The sequence below is a fragment of the Glossina fuscipes genome, unplaced genomic scaffold (genome assembly GCF_014805625.2).
Source record: "Glossina fuscipes isolate IAEA_lab_2018 unplaced genomic scaffold, Yale_Gfus_2 90, whole genome shotgun sequence".
Classification (NCBI taxonomy): domain Eukaryota; kingdom Metazoa; phylum Arthropoda; class Insecta; order Diptera; family Glossinidae; genus Glossina; species Glossina fuscipes.
Genome location: NW_023998444.1, coordinates 1,872,128 through 1,894,559, shown reverse-complemented (window position 1 = coordinate 1,894,559; position 22,432 = coordinate 1,872,128). Strand labels below are relative to the sequence as shown.

The 22,432-nt window shown below is 34.3% G+C and overlaps 1 protein-coding gene across 2 annotated transcripts in view; it reads left to right on the top strand.

Annotated features, from left to right (window-relative positions):
• The window catches only part of LOC119638509, a 125,194-nt gene that overhangs the window by 84,966 nt on the left and 17,796 nt on the right, over positions 1-22,432 (top strand). For both annotated transcript variants that reach the window (XR_005247444.1, XM_038035326.1), the window contains one exon: positions 7,394-7,583. Coding sequence is in view for 1 of the 2 variants with exons in the window: in XM_038035326.1 (XP_037891254.1) it covers positions 7,394-7,583 (190 nt within the window). In the remaining variant the exon portion in view is untranslated. The remainder of the gene's footprint in view (positions 1-7,393; positions 7,584-22,432) is intronic.

Genomic DNA, 22,432 nt, shown 5'->3' with positions numbered 1-22,432 from the left:
AACCAAACATCCGAAAACAAGTGCACATGACATCTGTTTACGTTACACTAGAAAACTCTTAACCTCTTTTTGCAAGCTTTGCCTTCTTCCCGTTTCTTTCAATGTTGTTCTATGCTGTGTATATCGTCTAACAGAGCACATCATTTTTACACGGTTGGTTTGAGTGAAGTTAGTTGTAAGCAATTTTATTATATGTTTCTTACATATATGCATACATGTACATGTAGGCGTTTTCGTGTGTTTATCATTAGCCCGGTTAACCAAATAAACAGAAAATTTTCTATGTAAACGTTGCTTCACACATATTTACCATCTTTGCATATCGTTTTCATTTCTTCTTAGAATATATTACAAAACGCTTTTTGATGATAACAACAACCATATATGCACTAACTGACACTGAGAATGTAGATTCCACCTTGAAGGAAGGTGTTGCCGTTTGCTCTTGTGTTTACTGTAGGAATTATTGGTTTTTGTGTGCAGTTTGCGTTTTTGTGGTCACTGCTGTAAATGCTTTCCAGAGAATTTTGGGCGTAGGTGTCGTTAATGCTTCTAACATAAATTTGAATTTTCTTCTTTTTTTTTTTTTTTTTTTGAAGATTTTCGGTGAAAACACCTTGAACCAGCGTGTTGAAGAGTTATGTAACCTCATTCTTGTACAACGTGTAAACGGTATAGTTGCAGGCAGTGTGTAATACATTTAAGAGGATTTTTAGAAATTTTTCACATTTTTGCTTGAAAAAATCTCCGAGATTTTTGCTTTAGTTTATTTCATTTTATTTATTATGATATACATCAGGTAAAGAATTACACTCGTATCGTCACCTAAAATTGCTTGTGAACATTTATTTATACATATTGTTTTGAAAACGGGATTTTGAGATTAGCCAAGCGCACCGGTGTCCACCGGTTGTGAAAGCGACTTAAAACGCAAGTCCTATCATTCAGAGTTGCATTAGACAGACTAAAATTGAAAGTCCCGAAAAGGAACAATGATTTCGTCATGCGTTAATGCGAAGCTGACTGATACGACTTCGAATGAATTAATTTTATTCCGTATCTGTACTAAGGTTAAACTTAATACTAACAACGGAACAATTCATTAAGGCAATGCTTTAGTTCGGCTTTCCTTACGGCGTATTTTTAGTTATACAAACCCATTTTATAAATGAAACTGCTACGAAAAGTTGTGAGGATTGAAAAACGTCTCTGATTGTGAGCTGCCACTAAGAATGTCTATGCCACCGTTTGACATCAAGATAATAAACTTACCATATATCCCTTATATTCCGTAGTACACACTTTGTTGCCTTAGGATTGTCGGCTTGACGCGAAATTCAGTCGCTCTTGCACTCGGATTGTTCATATGCCTTCGACAGCCCCCATGGATTTCAAAGGTATAAGGTCATCCATTTCGTGGTCGAGATTTGACAAACCTTTTTCAGTAAGACATATAAAGCAGAACATTATATATCTAAAGAAAAAAAACTTATTAGATACGTTTCGAGCATTGCGAGCAGATTATAGTCGTCATAATCGTCAATGTTCGCAGGAGCAGTCGAGTAGATAGGCATCACGACTACCAAGTTTGCGTTCGCGATTTCAAATCTCAATGCAATAGAGTTTACTGCGACCGCTTCTCTACGTCTTTCTTCTTCCTCACTTTTTGCCGGCCGCCACAGTATTACACGAACAGATGGCACCCCCGGACCGATTGATCGCATAATAAAAAAATAAAAAAAATTATGAACGCACTATATATTGGAAGAAAAAAAATTTGATCCAACTCTCAAGTGTGTTCTAATTATGGTTACTTTCAGAAGTAACGACCCGGCAATACTAGGACCCAAACACACTAGCACCTCTCATTTGAGCAACGAAAAAGCCTCACGCTTGTCGTGAAAAGCACTTCATACTTAAGACATCATCGTTCGTGGATGTGCGGTAGTACGGATTGATCGCATCTTTTGGGAAGTTTTCCCTTTACAATTAACAGGAAGAGATGATTGCAGTGAATAGTGAACATATGAAATATGGTAACTTGATACCTCGTTCTTTTTATATCTATAAACCAAATTAGGTGACTTATAAGAATAAACCACATTACGAATTTTCCAAAAGGATAATTTTAAAGATTTGAACTCCGAATTCAAAGTTCAGAGCATCAGATTTTAAATCTTTAGATGACTTTAACTCACAATAAACCTATAAATTAGTCAAGACTTTAAATATCTAAAATTATTCATCATATTAAAACTATTAAAACTTACCACTAACTGTACTTTTCCTAAAAAGTTTTTGAAAATCTTATCTTATATGCGGTTTGGCAAGACAATCTCAAACTTATGAACCTACTGAAGAATTATTTACCTTACGCCACTTACAGTACAAGGATCCATTAGATTTTTGCGGATATAGGCAACAGCCAAAAGGATTTGAGATAGACCCGATTTCTATTAGGCCGAACGATTTAAATTCGCTTTCTAAAGCTAAGTCTATTCGTCTGTCCGTTTTGCTTTCTTGTTTGGATGAAGTTTGGTAAAACGATATGTTTTGGCTCAAGGACTAGTGCTATTAAGCATGGTTCGGATCGGACCGCTTCTTCGATCACTTCTCATAAAACGCCGCTAAAGTCGCTATATTACATGGCGCTCTATACGTAATCTACTAAGAAGCAAAGTCATTTTTTAGCTTCCGGCGTTTACTTGAATACGAAGCAAGATTAAGAAAATATGTGCGATTTTTTAATATATCTGACACTTATCCTATAAGGCTTATTACATAATGTTCAAAAGCTTACGTTGAAGAGAAAAAAAAAAAAAACTCTAATTATTGGGTATTAATTTATATTGCGTGTGTAATACTGAATTGCTGCTAATGAGATTTTTGTTAGAGGGGATCCGACGTAAATTTGGTTTTTTTTTTTGTTATGTTTTTCTATTTTTATATATTTTCATTTTTAAATTGAATTTTTAATTAGTTTTTAATTCAGGAATAAAAAAATTTATTAAAAATCCAATTGCATTACCGGGAAAGTTACAATTGCTTTCAATTGCTATTTAAATTAACGCGAGAATATATTAGAAGTTTAATTTAACAAAAATCTAATTATTTGCTACTGAACGGTTTGAAAATTAATAGAAAAAAATAATTTAATAAACTAAATCAGAGAAGAGCAAAAAAAAAAAAAAAATAACACCGGATGGGCGGCATAACATGACATAAAAAACCTTTTTAAACTCAAGAGATTTGAGTCAGATAAGCGATATTGATAACACGCACACGAATTTTTTATATTATATTCGGAATACAACGTTTTAAAGACTCTCTTAAAGCGCTTCGCGGTGCACTGAATTGCTCTGCGGACTTTGTGCCTAATCCGTCACTCCAGGGCTTTCAAGCGATGCTAGCCACAGCATAGCGATTTTTCTTTACTTCCTAGAAAGTCTATTGAACGAATACTCGGCTCGTTGTGGATGTGAAAAGGAGCTTCCTTAGCGAAAAAACTTTATACATGGGGGCATGATACTGTGCGCAAAAAGTATCACTAATTTATTATGAGTGGCATGGAGCACTTGTTGCGCAATTGCAGCAGCAAAAGTAAAACGACACTCTTCGAATGGAAGATTAAGTCACAACGATCATCACATAGGTCGAAAAGGTACTCAACTAATAGGGGTTCAGCTGATTTTTTTAAAAGGTCTTCGTAGCTAAGACTACAAGATCGCAGAAAGCTCTTTGGTCAATTGAAAGAAAGTTCGCTAAAATTTCTTAGGGCCTTAAGTCAACTATTTTGCACACCCGTTAGGCGAATTGCATTCAACACAAGCCCAATTTCATTGCATGAAAAGACACATTAAAAATTTTTTTGATAATTCCGGATACTTTTTGCACGGAGTCTATTTCGCAAAACCGACACAAATACGTTGGAAATTATCTAATTCGAAACGTATGAGCTATGCTTTGTAATAGTTCATGATAGCGGAAGTAAGCTTGACGAAGTTTTCATGTTTTATTGATATTGTTATGAAATTCGCTTTTCCAAGGTACAATCCGTATCACTGGACCGGACTGGATATTTTGTTGAAGAGAAGTACACTTCAAAGTGCTTTTATTTACCATCATATACCTTAAGAGTAGGATCTCATTTATTTACAATTATGTTCCTTAAATGTAGAATTATTCACAATTATATTTTGGCCATACTCTCAACTTCTGTGTTCTTGCCCGACTAACTCTCCCTTCCACAAATAGTCTACTTATATATATTTTTTTACAAGCGTGTTACTATACCAAAATTCATAGTTTTTATACTTAATACCTGTCTGTTTTTCCCACTAATCTTTTCTATCGACCTACAGCTGCGTGACGCGCCTGCGAATGTGTATTTGACTTTTCCTTCTTTAGGGAATTTATTATTATGGAAAATTACTTAGCTGAATTTAAGGGGTTTTGGGATTTTCGTAACAATATTATAACGCAGAGTTACCCTTTGCACCCATTGTACGTATTTATCAGATCCCTTTTGAGTTTAAATTTGTACCAATGAATTGTGGCTTGAATAGGTTAACTAAGGGTTTGTTTATATTCCTTAGGATATATATTTACAGGGAGATCTATTTCCAAGAAAGTCTTCACGCTCGTTCTAGTCTTGTTCTTTCGAATATTGCAATTCAACTCTCTTGACAAGACTAACTATGCCTTTCGTAAATTATCTATTTATATAAACTTTTATTCAACAAGTTACTAGCTCTTTTTCCGCGAAAGCGTCTACGCGTTATTATTAATCTTTATGACAATCACAAGCTGCGTGAGGCAACTTGACAAGCAAAGTACCTTGAATGTGTAGTTGATTTTACAATTTCGTGGAAATCGATTTCTTAGAAACTCGACCACATTTCATGCAAGTTCAAGCCATCGATGTAAGACCAACGAAAATCAATCTTTGGGAAATGGCTTAGGAAACCTTAGGAAGCCAAAAAACCCTGAAACATATTTATTGTTAAGAATTTTGAAAATTTCACAAGTCAACTGACGAGTAGTCGCATCAATTGATGGATTGAGAGGCAATTAAGAAGATACGTAACAGCATTGAGAAGGATTGGCGGATAGCAGAAGCACAACTATGGAGACGAACGAACGAAGGAGTAAATGAAACGATGAACGGGAAGGCAAGTCTATCCATCGAACCGACTTGATTAGTAGGTGGGCAGACAAATACCTGCCTTCTTGACAGCAGGATGACTAGAATATAGGGATAACTGGACACGTGAATAAGCACACGATCGAGTCGGGAAAAAATGGTGTATAAGTCGGAGTACTTAAAAAAGCGGTTGGGTAGACATTTGAATGCGCAGACGCGGAGCATGGTAAATGAAGGGAGAATGAACAGCGGACGGGTGAGAAATAGATCGACAAGCCGCTTCATGCGACGCAGCTGTTGCACGGAGAAAAGTATAACTCGATAATTGGTAAAGTAAAAAAAAAGAATGGACTAATTAACGAAGAAATCTATATTGACGGCCAGCACAACAATGAGTTTGAACGAACTTCCTTACTCAATGGGATAAGTAATATATATTGCACATACTCCAAGGGAAATAAAATTAGTCTTCAATGCTGAACATAAGTTCAATAAATCGATACATGGCATTAACTTGTCTTCCATCCGTCCGTTTTCTCTTTACGTTCTTTTTACTTCCTCCTAATTTTTCGTAACCCTCTTTCTCTAACCCTTTACCTGGACCACTTCCGCTCTCTTTCTATCTTTCTTCGCTTCGACTCGATTCGAAGAACGACTCTCTTACTTGACAATAATATATAAATAATGCACGGTATTTGAAAGTCGTTTCTCCTTTAGGATATCATATTAATTGAAGGTTTATTTTTTTAGAATTTTGTAAAATATTTATTTTTTAATTCTTAACAATTTCATATAAATTATTCTATCACATTTATTATAATCAAAATTTAGTTATTATAAATATAAGCTAAACTAGAAAAACAATTTACATAATTTCGCTTCAATTTTTAAAGAGAACTTAATTTCGTGATTCGTTGTATGTATGTAAGATTTTGGATTAAAAGCGATTTGCTTAGCTTACTATATTCCATCAATATAAAATTTAATCTAAAAAATCGTATCTGGAAAGTTATTGTGAATATATGCTTTCACTAGCTTCAATCCCTGAAAAATCAATCAACTGTTTTAGTATTAGTAAGGGTGCAGAGGGGGAAGGGAGAAGAGTTATCCATTAAAATTTAAAATCCGCATTGTGTAGCCTATACACATTACAGGTATTTATATCCATAGGAAAGTGGATGCCTTCAATACAGCTCTTATGGTAGTGTTAACGAGCATATGATACTTGCAAAGAGTAGAAGAAAACATTAGACGACTTCACAATGTTCATACTCAGAAAAGGCAGAAATTGAGGTCGAATTCTTATTTCACTTGGTTGCATAAATTTCTGCAGAAATAAACCGACGAATGCTGGATAGATATTAGCTAGGAATTAGTTTTGTTACTTTTTCCATTTTTATGAAGGGTACGGGGCATATTCAATTTATGAGGACTCAGAAGCATTTAAGGAGACGTCTTCCTCTTATTACATTAATCAATTCAATTTAAGTTTGTCTCTTCGCCAATTCGAATTCATTTCTGTATCGATTTAAAATTGTCTGTCCGTCTGATATCTATACTCCTATTTTTACATTCGGGTGGAAATTTTTCAAATATTTTCACAAAATTCGGTAGACGGGCGAAAGCTGTGAAAGGCTGTATAAGGCTTTCTTTAAAAAAAAAGTGCAAGTTTCAAAATTTCTCTATAAAAGTCGCTTAAGAGCGATTATAGAATTTGGGCATACTAAATAGAGGTATAAAATATGACTCGGGTGTTCCAATTTTTTTTTTTTTTTTTTTTTTGAATCTATCTAATATAACGGCTCGCAGGAAAGTAAACTTTTCTATGGCTAAGAGGTCAAAGTTTTAATATTCCGTAAGGAAGGATCATCGTAAGGTAGAATCATCATACTCGTCTGATGTAAGAAATGGAAGCGACAAATTTGGACCAAGTATATCTTTTACTTTATGAAAAGTATTTCTTTACCCGGCCATAGCATATAATTGTTGATATTATATAGTGAAAATAAACGACAGATTGTTGTAGACAAAGTGGTATAAAGTATTCAGTGATCAACCATGCTCGACCAGCGCATGGCTTTTATTGGTTTCATTTAATTTTTTCCGTTTTTTTCAAAAAAATTTCATTTTAATAAATTCTAACTTTTTTTTAACTCGCTTGTTAAATTACATCCTGTTTTCTATGTTGTTTATACAAACATGTAAATTTATATATATATATATTTGTATATTTCTTGTTTTTTGTTTTAGGTACAGTGATATGTATACAAATCCTATTAAGGCCAGCAAATTGGAACATCGTGATGTTGTACTTGATATATTATCTGATGCTCGTGTGGTGGGACCATTAATGCAAACCGGTTTATTTCACGCTGAAGTGAATCGACGCAATTATATGTATGTATTCGGCCATAATAGCTTCGGTGGACCGCATGCCAGTGTAAGTACTACAAAAAAAAAAAAAAAAGTTAAAATTAAGGAAAAAGAAAAAATTTTATTTAGTTTAAAGCGAAGCATTAGATAGGTACGACGTTAAATACTTACCACGAAAAAAGTATGCCATGGAAAGAGCACTATAATATATGTATGTATATATATACAATATATTTAAATATGTTTAAATTAATTATGAGAAGAAAAAAAAAGTTTGGAATCCCGTTTCAAGTCTCAAAGTCGAACTCCAAACTCGAAATAAATTCTATAGGGAGTTAGGCAGGCTAACAGATTAAATATTTGTCCAAATTGGAAATAAATCCGTACTCTCTCTTTATAATAGAGTAATGAAATTAATAAATAAATAGAAACGTTCATTTCAAGGAAGTGTTAAGAGGTGTACAAGGTATACCGATTGGCTATAATTTTTCCGAAAAAATATAGCGAAAGGACTATCGATCACTGGAGCGATTTACTGGGTCCCCAAACGCTGCTGGGAGCTCAAAAAATACTATCGTATTCGAGATGATATGAAAGAATTACAAGTCCGTACTGCTAACAAGACCTAATGGAGTCTTTCCTTATGAACCCGAATGCCAATCCATGACAGGATTTTTCAGGATTTTTAGCATATTGTGCTGTTTTTCGGCTTAATTACATCAATGTTCTTACTGATGCCTAGCGATAGTTTCGTTTCATAATACACATACACACACATGACATCCAGCTTGATTTCTTAAATACACCCGCGATATATATTTGGCTTTAACTGCGATATTAATGCGCTGTCTGTTCGGATTTTTTGCACACGGTTACATCAAGACTTAGCGGTGTTTCAAGAGAAAAGAAAACGTTGTTATGCTTATTCTCACATTCTTGGTTAAATCTCAAACATAGAACCTCGTCTGTAGAGGGTGCAGTTTTTTAGATGCACAGAGATCGAATAACGCCGTCTCCGACAAGGACTTAACAAAATTGGAATAAGAATTCATCTCATATATGACACAAGAAACTTAGAAAGTCTACGATACGTGTTTCCTTGGAAAAGTTTGACAAACCTTGATTTCCCTACGAAGAATGATGAGACATTTAGTCCATTGCTACAATAAACCTCGTATAACGGAGTTTGCTAACAGCCCGTCCACTTCCCGGAAAATGTGTTTAACAGAAAAATTTCATTTTATTTGTTTGTAGATAAGAATCGAAACTACCCACGAATGTTGAGCGGGTTCAAATCTCACTATTGCTAGAGCATACGTGTTCGCAACTGTAGTTAGCACTCAGTCAAAACGAATATTTACTGACTGGGTACACAACCATTATGCCGCAGCCATTCCTTGTTTTCTAAACTACGCCGTGTTACACGTACAGGGAACCTGAGCGATTGGTCCTGTTACAAAAAAGAAAAAAACCAATTGTTAAAGTAACATATTTAATTTATTCCCGAACTGATGTGCAAACTTAGTTATGTAAGGGGTTGTGATAGTCCCATAAGCAGCGGAGTTATCCGTAAACGTCTGATGTACTGGAATTTTCTAATCGTCGGGCTCGAGACCATGAAAAATAATGCTTTTTGTCAGCCCGACCACGGATTTTAGATGACTTTCTCCAAGTTCTACCCTAAGGCAACAGCAGTATCGATAGAATTCTATTAACTAACGCCATTTATGGTAACGCATATCAAAAACGGAAGCAGTTTAATTGCGGCCTTAATTTGCACAAAATACTCATTAAAGAATGCAAAATATCATCGAAAAAATTAATTTCATAATTTAACCAAAGAATAACTTTCATTTCAATGAAACTAAAATAATAAATTAAATATAATAAAAGTTCCTCGTACAACAAAAAAAAAAAAAAAAGATCAAATTTTGCTATGGAAACATCGTATTGCATTGGATTATCATAGCATAAACCATACGCAGTATTTCAAATCCGTATTTATATGTATAGACAACTGTAATAGCAACAGTTTTTTCAGGGATGAAATAAAATCTCAACTTTTTTCATATACATTAATAATAGCTTCTCATATTCACAAATTTTTTGGTCAACTATGTCCTCAATATGGCGAAAACTTTGAAAAAAACTGGCGACATTTTTCCAGGGCAAAATAAGCAATAATTTACTCTTCCACATCGTTAGACGGCGGCTGACGAGAAACCTGCAATTTAAAAGACCCAACTCATTCACTTTAAGTAGATTGTCCAATACACTACCAGTACCACTTGGCAACAGGTTTTGCTCATAGATAACTTAAAGGTGCACTGTAGAAGAAGAAGTTTTGTTTTCTTTATGACAGAGCACTTTTTTTCTCAATACTGGTTTATATCTCCTCCATAGAAATAGCTCCAGCAGGACAAGTTAGATTGTAGAAAACTGCGAAATGTTAGTAGTTGAGAGCGTGGAGGCGGCCACGTCAGTTGTAATCTTCAGAAAGGATAGTTTGAATAAGGCTAATCGCAGTTGCATAGTTAGTCCAAAGGCAAATGTGAATGCGGTCGCGTAAAGTAAAGCTAAAGGCTTTATAGTCTAAATTTAAGCTCCACTCGCTGTATAGCACTACATAGAGGAACTTTTTTTGGAGTGAATCCTTATTGTTGTATCCGGCTATCATTTGCACCCACTCTCTAAAGGGATAATTCGAAGTGATTATAGGCCTCAATATTCCCTAGAGTGGATTTATTGGCCATACACTTTAAGTCAATCTGGTATTGCAGTTGTGGGGCCCTAACTTATAGAGATTGTCTGTCTCTCCCGGATGTCGATTCACGCAAAGATAACACTTGCTTCAGCGGACATCGTCCATATGTCCAATAGAAGGTTTTTCTATTATTTGGTCGGATATTATGAGCCTCAGAAATTCCAGCAGATTTTTTTTACTTTGGTCTGACAGCTTTTTCAGGGGCCGCTGGGAAGACCGCTTGCTCGATGTAGAGCTGCATTGCAATCAGATGTGTAAACAATAAAAAAGTGGAAACGGTGGATCTTGCTCTAACTAAAGATTTCTCCTGACCGGCTACTAAGGGAATATTGCACTGTACGCTTCATCAGGGTGGTGTTAAAAGGAATGATCTTATGTATATTGGCAGTCAAGAAATGTTTGTGTTAGAAGAGGAAGAAAGTTTTCGGTTGCCAAAAAATTATTGCTCGCCCGAATTGTGGTTCTGTTAAGCGTCGCCTTTTTATACCGCACGATACTTGTGTCACAAGGGCATCTAAGGGGATGTAAGCAACGCTCAGAAAGATTTTAGTTATACCAATCTTTTATTATTCCAACGGATTGAGAATAACTTCCTGCACCGAGCACTCGTTCTTCAGGTTGTCTACAATTTGCAATATTTCAGATAGTTTGATTAAATTTGGTACATGGACGTGTTTTCACCAAAGGACGAAAGATATTGAAAATGGTTCGGATCGGACCATTTCTTTGGCCACATTCCGAATAAGACCTTATTTGCAAATAAGGTTGTTTGAGTAACTGTAAGTGGTGTAGGGTATTTAATGGTGGATCATGTCCCACTTTACTGTTTTTACTTATTTAACTTGATTTCCTAAGCAGAGCAAAAAGCATAAAAGCATGTTCACAAAAAGCGTAAGCGTCTAAAAGTCCCTTTCTTTGTAAAGTGCGTAGATAAATACGCAATTAAATAAAATTTTTGACAACCCATGCACACTTATAACGGAAACGAGTTTAAGTATCGTCATGCGTTACATTGTTTCATACATTCAATTGGTTTCTTTTCATATAGACTTCCAAGCTTTACATTTGCAATGACTTCACTGCCAGAATGGTATGGACATAAAATTATTGATTTCCAAGTTAAAAGATATTCTCTGTTAAAATTAAAAGAAAATGTTTGAAAAATTTATTTAATTAAAAGCAAAGCATTATACATGTGCATGTATTATAAGGCCTCCAAACCATAAATAACTTTTCAAAAACATATTTGAACTCAAGTATTAGAGAGGACCGCTTACAGCCGCACGTATGTACATATTATATGGCGTTGTGGAAATAATGCCAAGAAATTTCGCTTGGAATCTTTCTCTTTTGTATATTTGGCTTTGCCAGTGACAACGACACTATTGAAAGTTGACAGTCAGAATAGCAACAGCAGCAGGAATAACATAAATTTTAAACCATTGTTGCTGTTAAGTGAGACAAAGAAATAAAGCTTAAAATGTCACATATGTATAAGCAGACATTTTATGTAAATAGATATGTATGCCCTCTGCGAATGTGTGTATGCGTGTGTCTCTCTCTCTCTCTCTCTCTCTATCTATCTATCTATCTATCTATCTATGTCTCTGTCTTTCCGTCTATCTGTCTGCCTCTGTGCGTGTGTGTATTTGCATATATCTAAACGTTTGTCTAGAACAATGTGAAATGTGAATGAAACGAAATTCTCCAAAGCGTGTATTAACAAAACAAATACCGAAAAAACATTTTAAAGTGCTTTACGTGAGCACACAGACATAAGAATAGAAATAAACAAAAACTAAAAAAACTAAAAAAAATATTAAAAAAAAAAAAGACAATATAACGTGAGAAATTTAACGTATGTCAAGTGTATGTTGAGCATATAAAATATACAATTCCTCGCCTTCATGCTGACAAATAACAGTTACCCTAAACAATTGTTTTATGTATCGTGCTAAGCTTAAATATGTGTGTCTGGGTCTATGTCAAGTAAAAACTGATACCAATAAAAGGCGTTTTTTTTTTCCTATTTTTTCTTTTTTTTTCGGCTTAAAAAGTACTCAAAACGAAGAACACACAAACCCATGTATCTAAATTTAGATATATATATGTAAACATATATTTTTGTTGGCAGAGGGGCTTAAAATTCATACTGAGAAGCATTTACTTGTTTATACATACCGTAGGCGTTATTGTTCAACACAACAGAACGCCTACTGCGTGCATTCCAAATAATCGTATATCCGACGTAACAACAACTAAAAAGAAACAACTAACAAAAAAATAAAAGAACAAAAAATTTACATCATTTGTTGGTCTTAATGTATTCATAACTTTGAAGTTTGTTTTCCTGACACAATTAAATTGAATTTTCGCTTCGTTTCGTGTTATTTAACAAAATAATTTTTCCTCTTCTTCTTCTTCCTCTTTGTCGTTTTCTTCGTAATAAGAGAAATTATATTTTCTTTCTTTCTTTCTTTCTTTATATTTGACAAGAGATTTCGCAAAGCAAAACAAAAAAAAAAAAAACAAAATATTTTAAAGAAGAAATTTACTATAACGAAATAATGATAATTTAATTCTTTTATATTTGATGTGTGTAATCTAAAGGATTTTATAACAAAAACTGCTTTAAATGATATCACATCAAAGTCAAATAGTTGTTCTTTTTAACAAAATAAGCTAGACCGATAAGAAGAAGAGATGATATCTCGCATCTCATAATTTCTACAAATAAGGATAAAAAGTTAGTTAAAAGTCATGATGTTAAAGGTGCATTGGCATAGGGGAGTCATAAACAACTTCCGATTCAAGTCGACAGAATATGCGTTCGTATCTACCTACTATAAGTTATCGGGGTGAAACGTGTTTTGACTTTTGCTCAGTAGACGAGTAGCATGAGTAGCCGACTAGGTAAGAACCGCGTATACCAAGCCAGTGTTCAGGAGTTCAAACCTCGGCGCGGAAAGTCCTTCAAAGTAAATGTTTAATATTTGTTTTCAGAAAATTGAAAATATTTAGCAGCAATGACTTTAAGAACTCGTAGAATATGCAATGCAACCACGAAGTCCACTACATAAGAATCGCTTTCATCTAGTCACTTTTCGCGGGTTTAAATCCCTGTTTTGCCAAAAATAGACTTACATTACTTTCCGAGAATCTTGTTGTTTTTAAAGTCATTACAGTTTATTACACTTATTTGGGAAAATGAACTTGATGTCAAATTACTTAGTAGAGCCGTCTATAATTCCAGAACAGCTGAAAATACTTTCGTTTTTACTAAAGTATTTTGATTCGAGTTTAAAGAAGATTCAGGCACCTGTCAGTTTTGTTACTTCCGTATTTACTGCTATGATTTTCGTATTTTGTCTAGAGGCACACAAAGCTGAGGTCAAATATATTCTCATCACTTTCGCAAGGTGTGCAGGTATGCAGATTCGCTTTCGCTATTAACGTCGTGTAATTTTCTTGCCTTGCATTTAAAATTGTCTTATATAGTAACGACCTTCCTACTTGTGTTCGTAATCCTCGAATTATGTTGAGCATGTAAAACTTTTTCGTACGATAAGTTCCAGTGGAGACATGCAGACTTTACATTCTGATCTCAGTGGGATTGCTTCTTGGTGCTGCTACAATGGTGTGTTATTAAATTAGGAAAAATATAAAAAATTATCCTTTTCGTGGTGCGATGTGTTACCTACTAATTATTACCCTGGAGACTGCCTATTGGATAATGTATCTTGTTTTAATGATCTTGTGGTAGTCTTTGACTCCGGGCTTAAATTTAATCAACATATTGTGGTAATTACAAACAAAGCTAAATCGCTTTTAGTGTTCATGAAGAGATGGAGTAAGGAATTCAATGGTCCTTACATAATTAAAAGCCTATATACAACGTTAGTCAGGCCGACGTTAGAGTACGCTTCGTTTGTCTGGGCATCTAAGTATGATTGCCATATTGAGTTTGTTAAACTCGTTCAACGAAGTTTCTTAGTTTTCGTGTTACATAGTTTAGGATGTGTACCTAAGCGAACCCTCCCTCCCTATGAACACAGATTGTTGTTAATTACTCTTCCCATGTCAGAGAAAAGACGCATTTGTCTTGGTGTCCTTTTCATTATTAAGTTTATAAGAGGTGATATTTGCTCCTCGAAATTTCTAAGCAATATTACCACAGATGCTTATTCCGGTACAAAATCGCTTATTAAGAGTATTACTGTATCTGTGTTAAATTGTTGATTAATTAAGCATATTATATTTAAAATCTAAATTATTATTGAAGATACATTGTTGTTGACTTTGTAATTAGTGTTTTATCACATTCTTCTAGTCTAGTCTGATGTTATTTGACATAGAATTAGGTATTGTTCTTTAACAAGTATGTAAACATACGTAAAGTTCATTTACTCTTTCTAATACTGCTCTTGACTACATAGAAAGATAGTATACATAAATCATATGTCCAACTACGTTTGTGAAGAGATCAGCCGTGTCTGCTGTGTTGTACCGAATTGTTGCATGTAAACGAAACAATCTCTAGGGAAAGCTGTCAACAACAACTGCACACAATTAAGCCGGAAAATGAAACTAAACAACAAAACCAAATCCCATGATTCGGTTTATTCATCTTCAGAAAATCTATAAAGCATATTGATGTGAACACGTCCGTCCGTCTGTCTGTCTTTGCTTTGTCCATGGCAAGCATTCTCCTGGTAGCAAAAATGAGAATATCGGCTCAAATATTGTAGATATCTGCACAATTTACACCGCCTACATTTGAACAAAAGTAGCGTATGGGCGAAAGCTTCCAGATCTAGCTTGGAGATCATTGACCGCAGAAAGCGAAGAGATCAGTGGCTAATGGCCAAGAAGGATGTGTTCGGTGTCCTTGAGCGTGGACTAGGCTGAGATTACGGAGAGAAAGCGACGGTACTGTACACATAAGACTAAATTGTTTGTCCTTGAAAACCACTGCACGACTTTCTCGACGTTGAATTGCACTTATACCGCACAATAAGTGCAAATCTGCTTTCTACCTTGTTTCACTTTCTGCCAAGTTTTTACTTTCAAATAAATTGTACATAAGCACTACTCCCTTACTCCGCAATCCTCTAGTCTTTATCCTTCCCGAACAACGTATCGTCCTGTTTATTAGGAGGCTACGGCTGGCGAAGACAAAAAATAATATCAATATAATCATACAAACTAATTTTATCCACGTTAAATTATATATGTATGCAACATTTATGAACGAGAGCAATATTAGATCTTAAACGCAGGCAAGAAGCACCATATTTTGTACTAAGCTTTACGTACATTACATAAACTTTTAATAACACTTCGACAGCCTTCGGATCTCTAGAAGCACTTTCATCTATTTCAGTAAAATATCTTAATAATTGCTACAGTTTGGACGGATAAACGGACAGACAAGATTATAATCAATATGATAAACAATGGATCTACTTTTAAGCCTTCCTTCCAACCTTGATATACGCTTGTACAACAGATTATGTAAGATATGAGAAGAAGTGAAATAGTTCGATATTGAAGGGACATACTCCCTCTTCATGGAGGACACCAAACACCTATACTTAGTAACGGGTAAACGGCCAGATCTGCTTACATTAACCCGTTGACTGCCACGCTCTTTCTAAGCATTCTCAGCTAATCTATGGTGATACCTACATACACTACCTTTACTACGATAAATAGCTATTGACCCAAGGTCTTTATGTAACGGGCTTGTGGTGTAGCGCGATATAACAATGCACGTTGCCTAACAGAGGTTTCCTTGAGAACCCTTATCGCAGCGAATGTGTTAACTAAAATATTACCTTTTAACTGGCTCCCATTTCTCGTGGATTTTCTTATAAATTATTTTCGTAGTCAAAAATATCCATCATTTAGTACATGTACCTATGTATGTACGTAAAATTTCTTCGATATCTGTTTCTCCGTCTGAAACTGAACTAACGAACTGAGCGCAAATCTGTGCTAGTCACCCAACAGTGGATATAATAAAAATTCGAAAATGCAAACGCAGTTGGAACACATAAATATTTATTGATAATAGATACTGAAATTCTATTCCTCCCTATTCACTTTTACATACATATAAATCACGTTTTAAAATCTGCGTACAATTTATAACCTGCAGTGCGCTGCAAAATGAATGCATGAATGAATGAATAACTTTGCATTAGAGTTATTTTCGGATAACATGTAAATATATGAAAATCGTTTTCAGATATTTTACAATTGACATTTTAGTGAGTCATTTAAATTCTTGTATACATAGAAATTCTTATCAAACATTTATAAAACAAAACCTGCGGTAGATAAAATAAAACAGATTTGCAATCACAGTAGGAAGAGATAGTCCATTAGTAAGGAGATGAAAAATTCATCGCTTTACATTACTGTGCGGATGCCGAAAATATCATAATATGAACAGTACGGATGAACAAGTATATAGTATTTTGAAAAATAACTAGTTTCCGTAAGTTACATCAGTTTCCTCTCTTCGGCAGCTGGACTAGTATCCAAACTTAAATCGGACTATATGCTAACGTACGTACTCGTGAGTAATGATAACAAGGATTGGCTCAGAAAAAAAAAAGGAAATAAAAAATTTCAAAGAGGAGACAATTAATCTCAAACAATTGCGCAAGTGGAATAAAAGAGAAACTATATCTGGTTGGAATATCCACTCTTGACTTACGTGTAACATATGTCGTTGATAGCAATATATTTAACCCATTCGAAACCAACTCCATGCCATTTATACGATGGATAAGGCACTAGTGTGGTGCAGCCGTTCTACGCAAAGTAGTCGTCGCGATAAGACTTATTTTGAATAAAAAATTATCTCTGAAGTATAGACACAACAAAAAGTGGCACTGGTATTAATCCCAAGCCTAGGAAAAACATTAATATAAATATTGAATACTTAAGTGATACAAAGAATGAGGTTTTTGAGTTGAGTGATTGGGATGATTGAAACGGAAATGACATTGAAATTGAATGTGACATTGGACTGCACCAAAGAGAACTTATTGAAGGCACTGAGATGTGGAAGGATGATAGTTTCCTTACAAAAATTCCTTTTGTGGATGAAGTTGGTTTCCAAAAGTTATCAAACGGAGGAAGTCCTCCGTTTTCCTCTATGATTGTGAATGAGATAAACACATACGACGAAATGAATTTAAAAGGGAAAATGCAAGGGAATCAACCATTTCTGTACTGAAAGAGCTTCTACGTTTATTACTGTGTATGGGAACTATCCCTATATCCAAGAATTGATAACTATTGGATTGAGGGCGTTTAATTAGGTTTTATTAAATATTGTCTTTGCATTATATTCTATTCTTCGTGATTGAAAGCAAAATAACCTTGATTTGTTCTTATGCAACTATTTTTGAAGTAAATATTTATCAATTTATTAGTTATAAGGTTTTTTTTAACTTACTTCACACTACACAAATGATGTTAAATCCGCTCCTCAAGCAACACACACGATATGCAATTTTTGTGCGAATTGTCTTTTTTATTAAATATGAACAAAATAAAAGAAGAAGACAAGTATGAATATTATAGTCGGGCGAGGCTGACATTTAAATGGCCTACACCGCTTTGCCTTACACAATTTTACATTTCCCAATTTTACATAAAATTACTATTAAGAGTCCATCCTCACTACCACATATAAAAATTTAGCCTTTTCTGCTCTACAAAAGACCTACAAAAGACTTTCGTCAAAATTCTTTCTAGTGTAGTATTAAACAGTAGGACAAGATGGCCTAAATTTGGTACAGTACATTTTTTTATATTAAATTACTATTATGACTATGACTATTTCATCGTCAAATGTTGAAAACTTTACCTTTTTGTCGTATGAACTTCAGTTTTCATTATATGAGAGAAAGTTCAAAAATTGCCTCAACCGGTCGGAAGTTGTTATATCAAATACTACTACTTAGCTACTTTTCCGGAGAAATTTTAAAAATTGCAATTTTCTCCAAATAACGAATTTTCAAAAAAGGGTGTTACATGAAGCGTAGTCGACAAACTGGACCGATCCGAACGATTTTCAATAGCGTTCGTCCTTGTGTCAAACCACGTCACATCGAACTATCCCAAAAATTGCGAGCTGCAGATTCCACACAAAGAATGGACGGACGGACAGATAGAGTTAGATTAATTCATATTATGACTCTGAATCGGTCGATGTCATAATTGGTGTAGAGAAGAAATTTCGCTCCGTGAATAGTGTTCTACAAAGCATTCACCGTCTCGAACTGGTTACAGCTTTCCTATATTGAAAGGAAAAATTTGAATAGAAACTAATTGAGTGCGACACTAAGCAGAAATGCTGCTAAGTTAAATACAAATAAATGCGTAACTAAATAACTTTTTGGAAGGAAACGTTATTTGTTAGAAATTGTGCGGTGGTAGACAGTAGGCAGAAATGCTGCTAAATTTAATATTAAAAAACGCATAACTAAGTAACTTTTCTCAAGGAAACGTTATTTGTGAGAAATCGTGAAAAAGTAGACTGAACTAAGTAAACTGTAGCTTTATCATAATTTTCGTAATGTTTTCATTATCTCTCCTCCTAGCAATAATAGGCAGAGAAATATAACTAAGCAACAGTGTTCAGCAAAATATTATTTTTGAAAAACACCTTTGCCTTAGTTATCGATGGTAAAGTATTTTTATATACAATTTTGTAATTATTTACAAACTTTTGTTTTGTAAAAATTCATGTACAAAATTTTATTAAAGCTGACAACCATATTGTATAGAAAAAATTACAAATATGTTTCTAAAGCAACAGACAAACAAATTGGCGAGTATACTTATTTGGCTGTGCCGTTTGTCCCTTATAGAGAACTAAATCAAAAAATCAAGTGGAATTAACTGCAACCACATATATCAGCAGATAAGAATCGGCATAACCGAGACCAATCTCCATCTTTTATTACGATTGTTTTCTAATCGTAGTTGTAGCGAATTTTCGATCCCTTGCCGATTGGGCAAATATTTATCAGCTTTTTCCCACGCCCACTTTCTTCTGATTTGTCTTGCCTATACACACACATACTCGGAGAATAACGGGGAAAAACAGAAAGCACCTTAATAAGTTCATGACTCTTTTATTGTCAGTGCTTCTGTCAGTCTTCTTTAGGTTCACAGGAAGCAAAACAAACCTGAAAATTTGCTATAGCTTTTTATAGAGATAAAATTAAAGTGAATCAGGATCCATTAGAAGTCATTAATATTTAAACAAAGTAGAAATGACTACCGCTTCTTTTGGATGACCCCTTTGAAAATGAATAAAAAAGCAATCGCGGACATGGATTAAATTAACATCTAAGCAAGTTTTTGTGAAATCTTGACACTTCATAGGCCTCTCAACGAAGCTATCAACTTGGGTACCAGATGAAACTTGGCTAAGCGGTACGAAGTTGCAGCATATGGGTTTGTGGTTTCTCGCTCGGCAAATTTAGTTTTTTTCTCATATGACCAATCACTCAAGGGACGTAGCTTACCCGACAGAAAGAAGTGAGGGTAGGGAGATAGTACATGGCCGCAATTTGACAAATGTATTTCCGACAGGTCAGTAGCAATCGAGAAGTTCCATACAGGTACGACCGTAGGGCCAAAGGTAAATGAAAGCCTAATCAACCATTCTCAGTTTTGAATTCGGTTAAACCGACTATATAATCGCTCTTTTTAACTAGTTGGCTATAGTGTAGCCAATTTACATAAGCCATAGACATGAAATATTATTTTCTTTTGCCTTTTGCTTAAAAGACTTGCATGCCAAACTTGTCGTACTTTCAAATTCATTAACGAGTATCCAAGATTCTTCATGATATACTTTAGCAGATAATATCTTTTTTCTTTTTTATTTTCATTTTTTATCTTGTATAGAATTTTTCAGTCTTCTCACATAGCCAATTGTTCTCCATCTATAAAACGAACAAACATTGAATTCCCGTGTTGTTTTTTTATTTCTTCTTCTCTATGGAAATATTTTTCAATATACCATACGTATGCAGAGCAGGAGAATGCAGAAACTAAAAGAGAATTTTTTATTCAAAAAGAATCTAATTTTTAACTATTATTCGTATATTTGACACAATCGATTGATTGATTGATTGATTGATTTAGTTTCCTATTTATCAACAACAAGCAATGACCCAAAAAGACACAAAACAATAAAATAATTCAAACAAGTTAAAACAAATCTTTAATACCCTGCAATCTTCAATTAAGGTTTACATTAAAATTACGTTAACTAAGCCGAATCTTTAATAAAGATATCGAAAATATCTTACAAAATATCGCATGCGAGTAATTTATTCAACTTCTAAATAAGAATGCGATTTTCAAATTTTTCAAACTTTTACTTGCTGACACTAAAAAGAAAAAATCCAACATCAAGTTCCTTCCCACTTAACAATGATAAAGTGAGTTGCCCGCGTAAGCATGGCTAAATTGATTTAGATTCTCTCTCACTTGGTTCTTCACGGAGTCATTTTTTACGCATCTCAGAAATTCGATTTCATTACAAACTGAATAACTAGTTCAACACATTTTCTATCCTATTACTCTTGCTTTGGCTACAAAATTTTTTTTTCCACATGAAAAACATGAACGTTGACACTGTAGTGTTCGATCGAAAAATGAATTGAAAGCTATTGGGTTTTATATGCATATAAAAAAAAAAAAAAAAAAAAAAAAAAAACAACAAAAAATGAAATAAAAACAGAGAATAGTTTTCACAACATTTTTTCAAACGTTGCTTAAATGCATACTCTATGCTACGTACAGCAATGAACCACTTTAAAAAGGTAGTAAAGAGTTAATAAAAATTTTTGTTTCAATTTTTTTTTTAATTTGAATATGAGCCAAGTTTATGGGACGGGCAGTTGTAACGAAATAATATTTTTTCCACTTTTTAACATTGTTTTTTATTTATTTATTTATTTATTTTTTTTGTATTTCAACATTGGGCGAATGTTAGGCTTTGCATTCCGTTTGCAGCACTAGCAAACACCCCCCGAAGATCCCTTTAAAAGCATATACTCACAATCAGCGAAGGATTTCATCTGTCTGCCTCCGTCAAACAAAAATTAAGAAAATAAGTTTAACTTTCGCTAGTCCTAGTACAATTACCATAGTCGAAAAGAAATGTAAACTCCTAAGTCAAAGAGTCGCAAACATTTAAATAGAGAGTTAAGACTTATCATGTATAGAGGTAATTAATGAGCCTGACTAATGACTAAGTCCAGAAAATATAGAATGTAGTGTGAAACAAGGCTATGGGAGCTACCAAATTTTAGATAGAAAGTAGAGAGCAGTTTTAATTGATTGGCATAGAAAATGAGAAGAGTCGGCTCGTTGACACCGAACTAGTATGGAAGCAACTGTGACTTCCAAGTCATAACAGTCGCAGAAATCGAAGTAGAAAGTTGGAAAGACTTCTCTCAAAAATTCTTAAGTAATGAGCTCAAACCAAGTCCGAAGTCTCTACTCCCCAGCTGGCAGAGAAAAAGCTATGGCTTCCAAGTCATAACAATCTTCAAAATTGACGTGTAAAGTTAGGACGACTTGCCAGAAAGACTTGCGGGTGGAGAAGAAACTGTGACCTCCAAGTCATTTGCGTTGTGAAAATTAAATAAAAAGTTAAGTCACTCAATAAATTCATGGTGTAGCACACATACACTAACACCTTACACCTGGCTAGTTTCGGTCCTCAAACGAAGACATGACATTCCGACCATTAGTTCGTTCATTCTGAATTATAAAACCAAGTTCAAAAAAATATTGCGATACCCTGTTCGCAGTACTAGCGGCAGGAGGAATTTTGTAATACAATATTTGTAAATGGCATTGATCCGACACTTTGCTTAAATAGTAACGTGAATATGAAAATTAAATGAAGAACAGTATATGGCCCTTCTATCTGCCTTAAAACTTTAGCTTTCATGCTTATCAGAAATGTTTACCTAAAACCAGTTAGAAATAGTTTATAAAGCCAGTCCCAATCGAACAGTTTTCACGCTCATATATAAAAAAAAAAAAGGGCGGCTTAGAGTTGTTAGATGAATATCAGCATTATCGCCTGAAGAAGTATATAG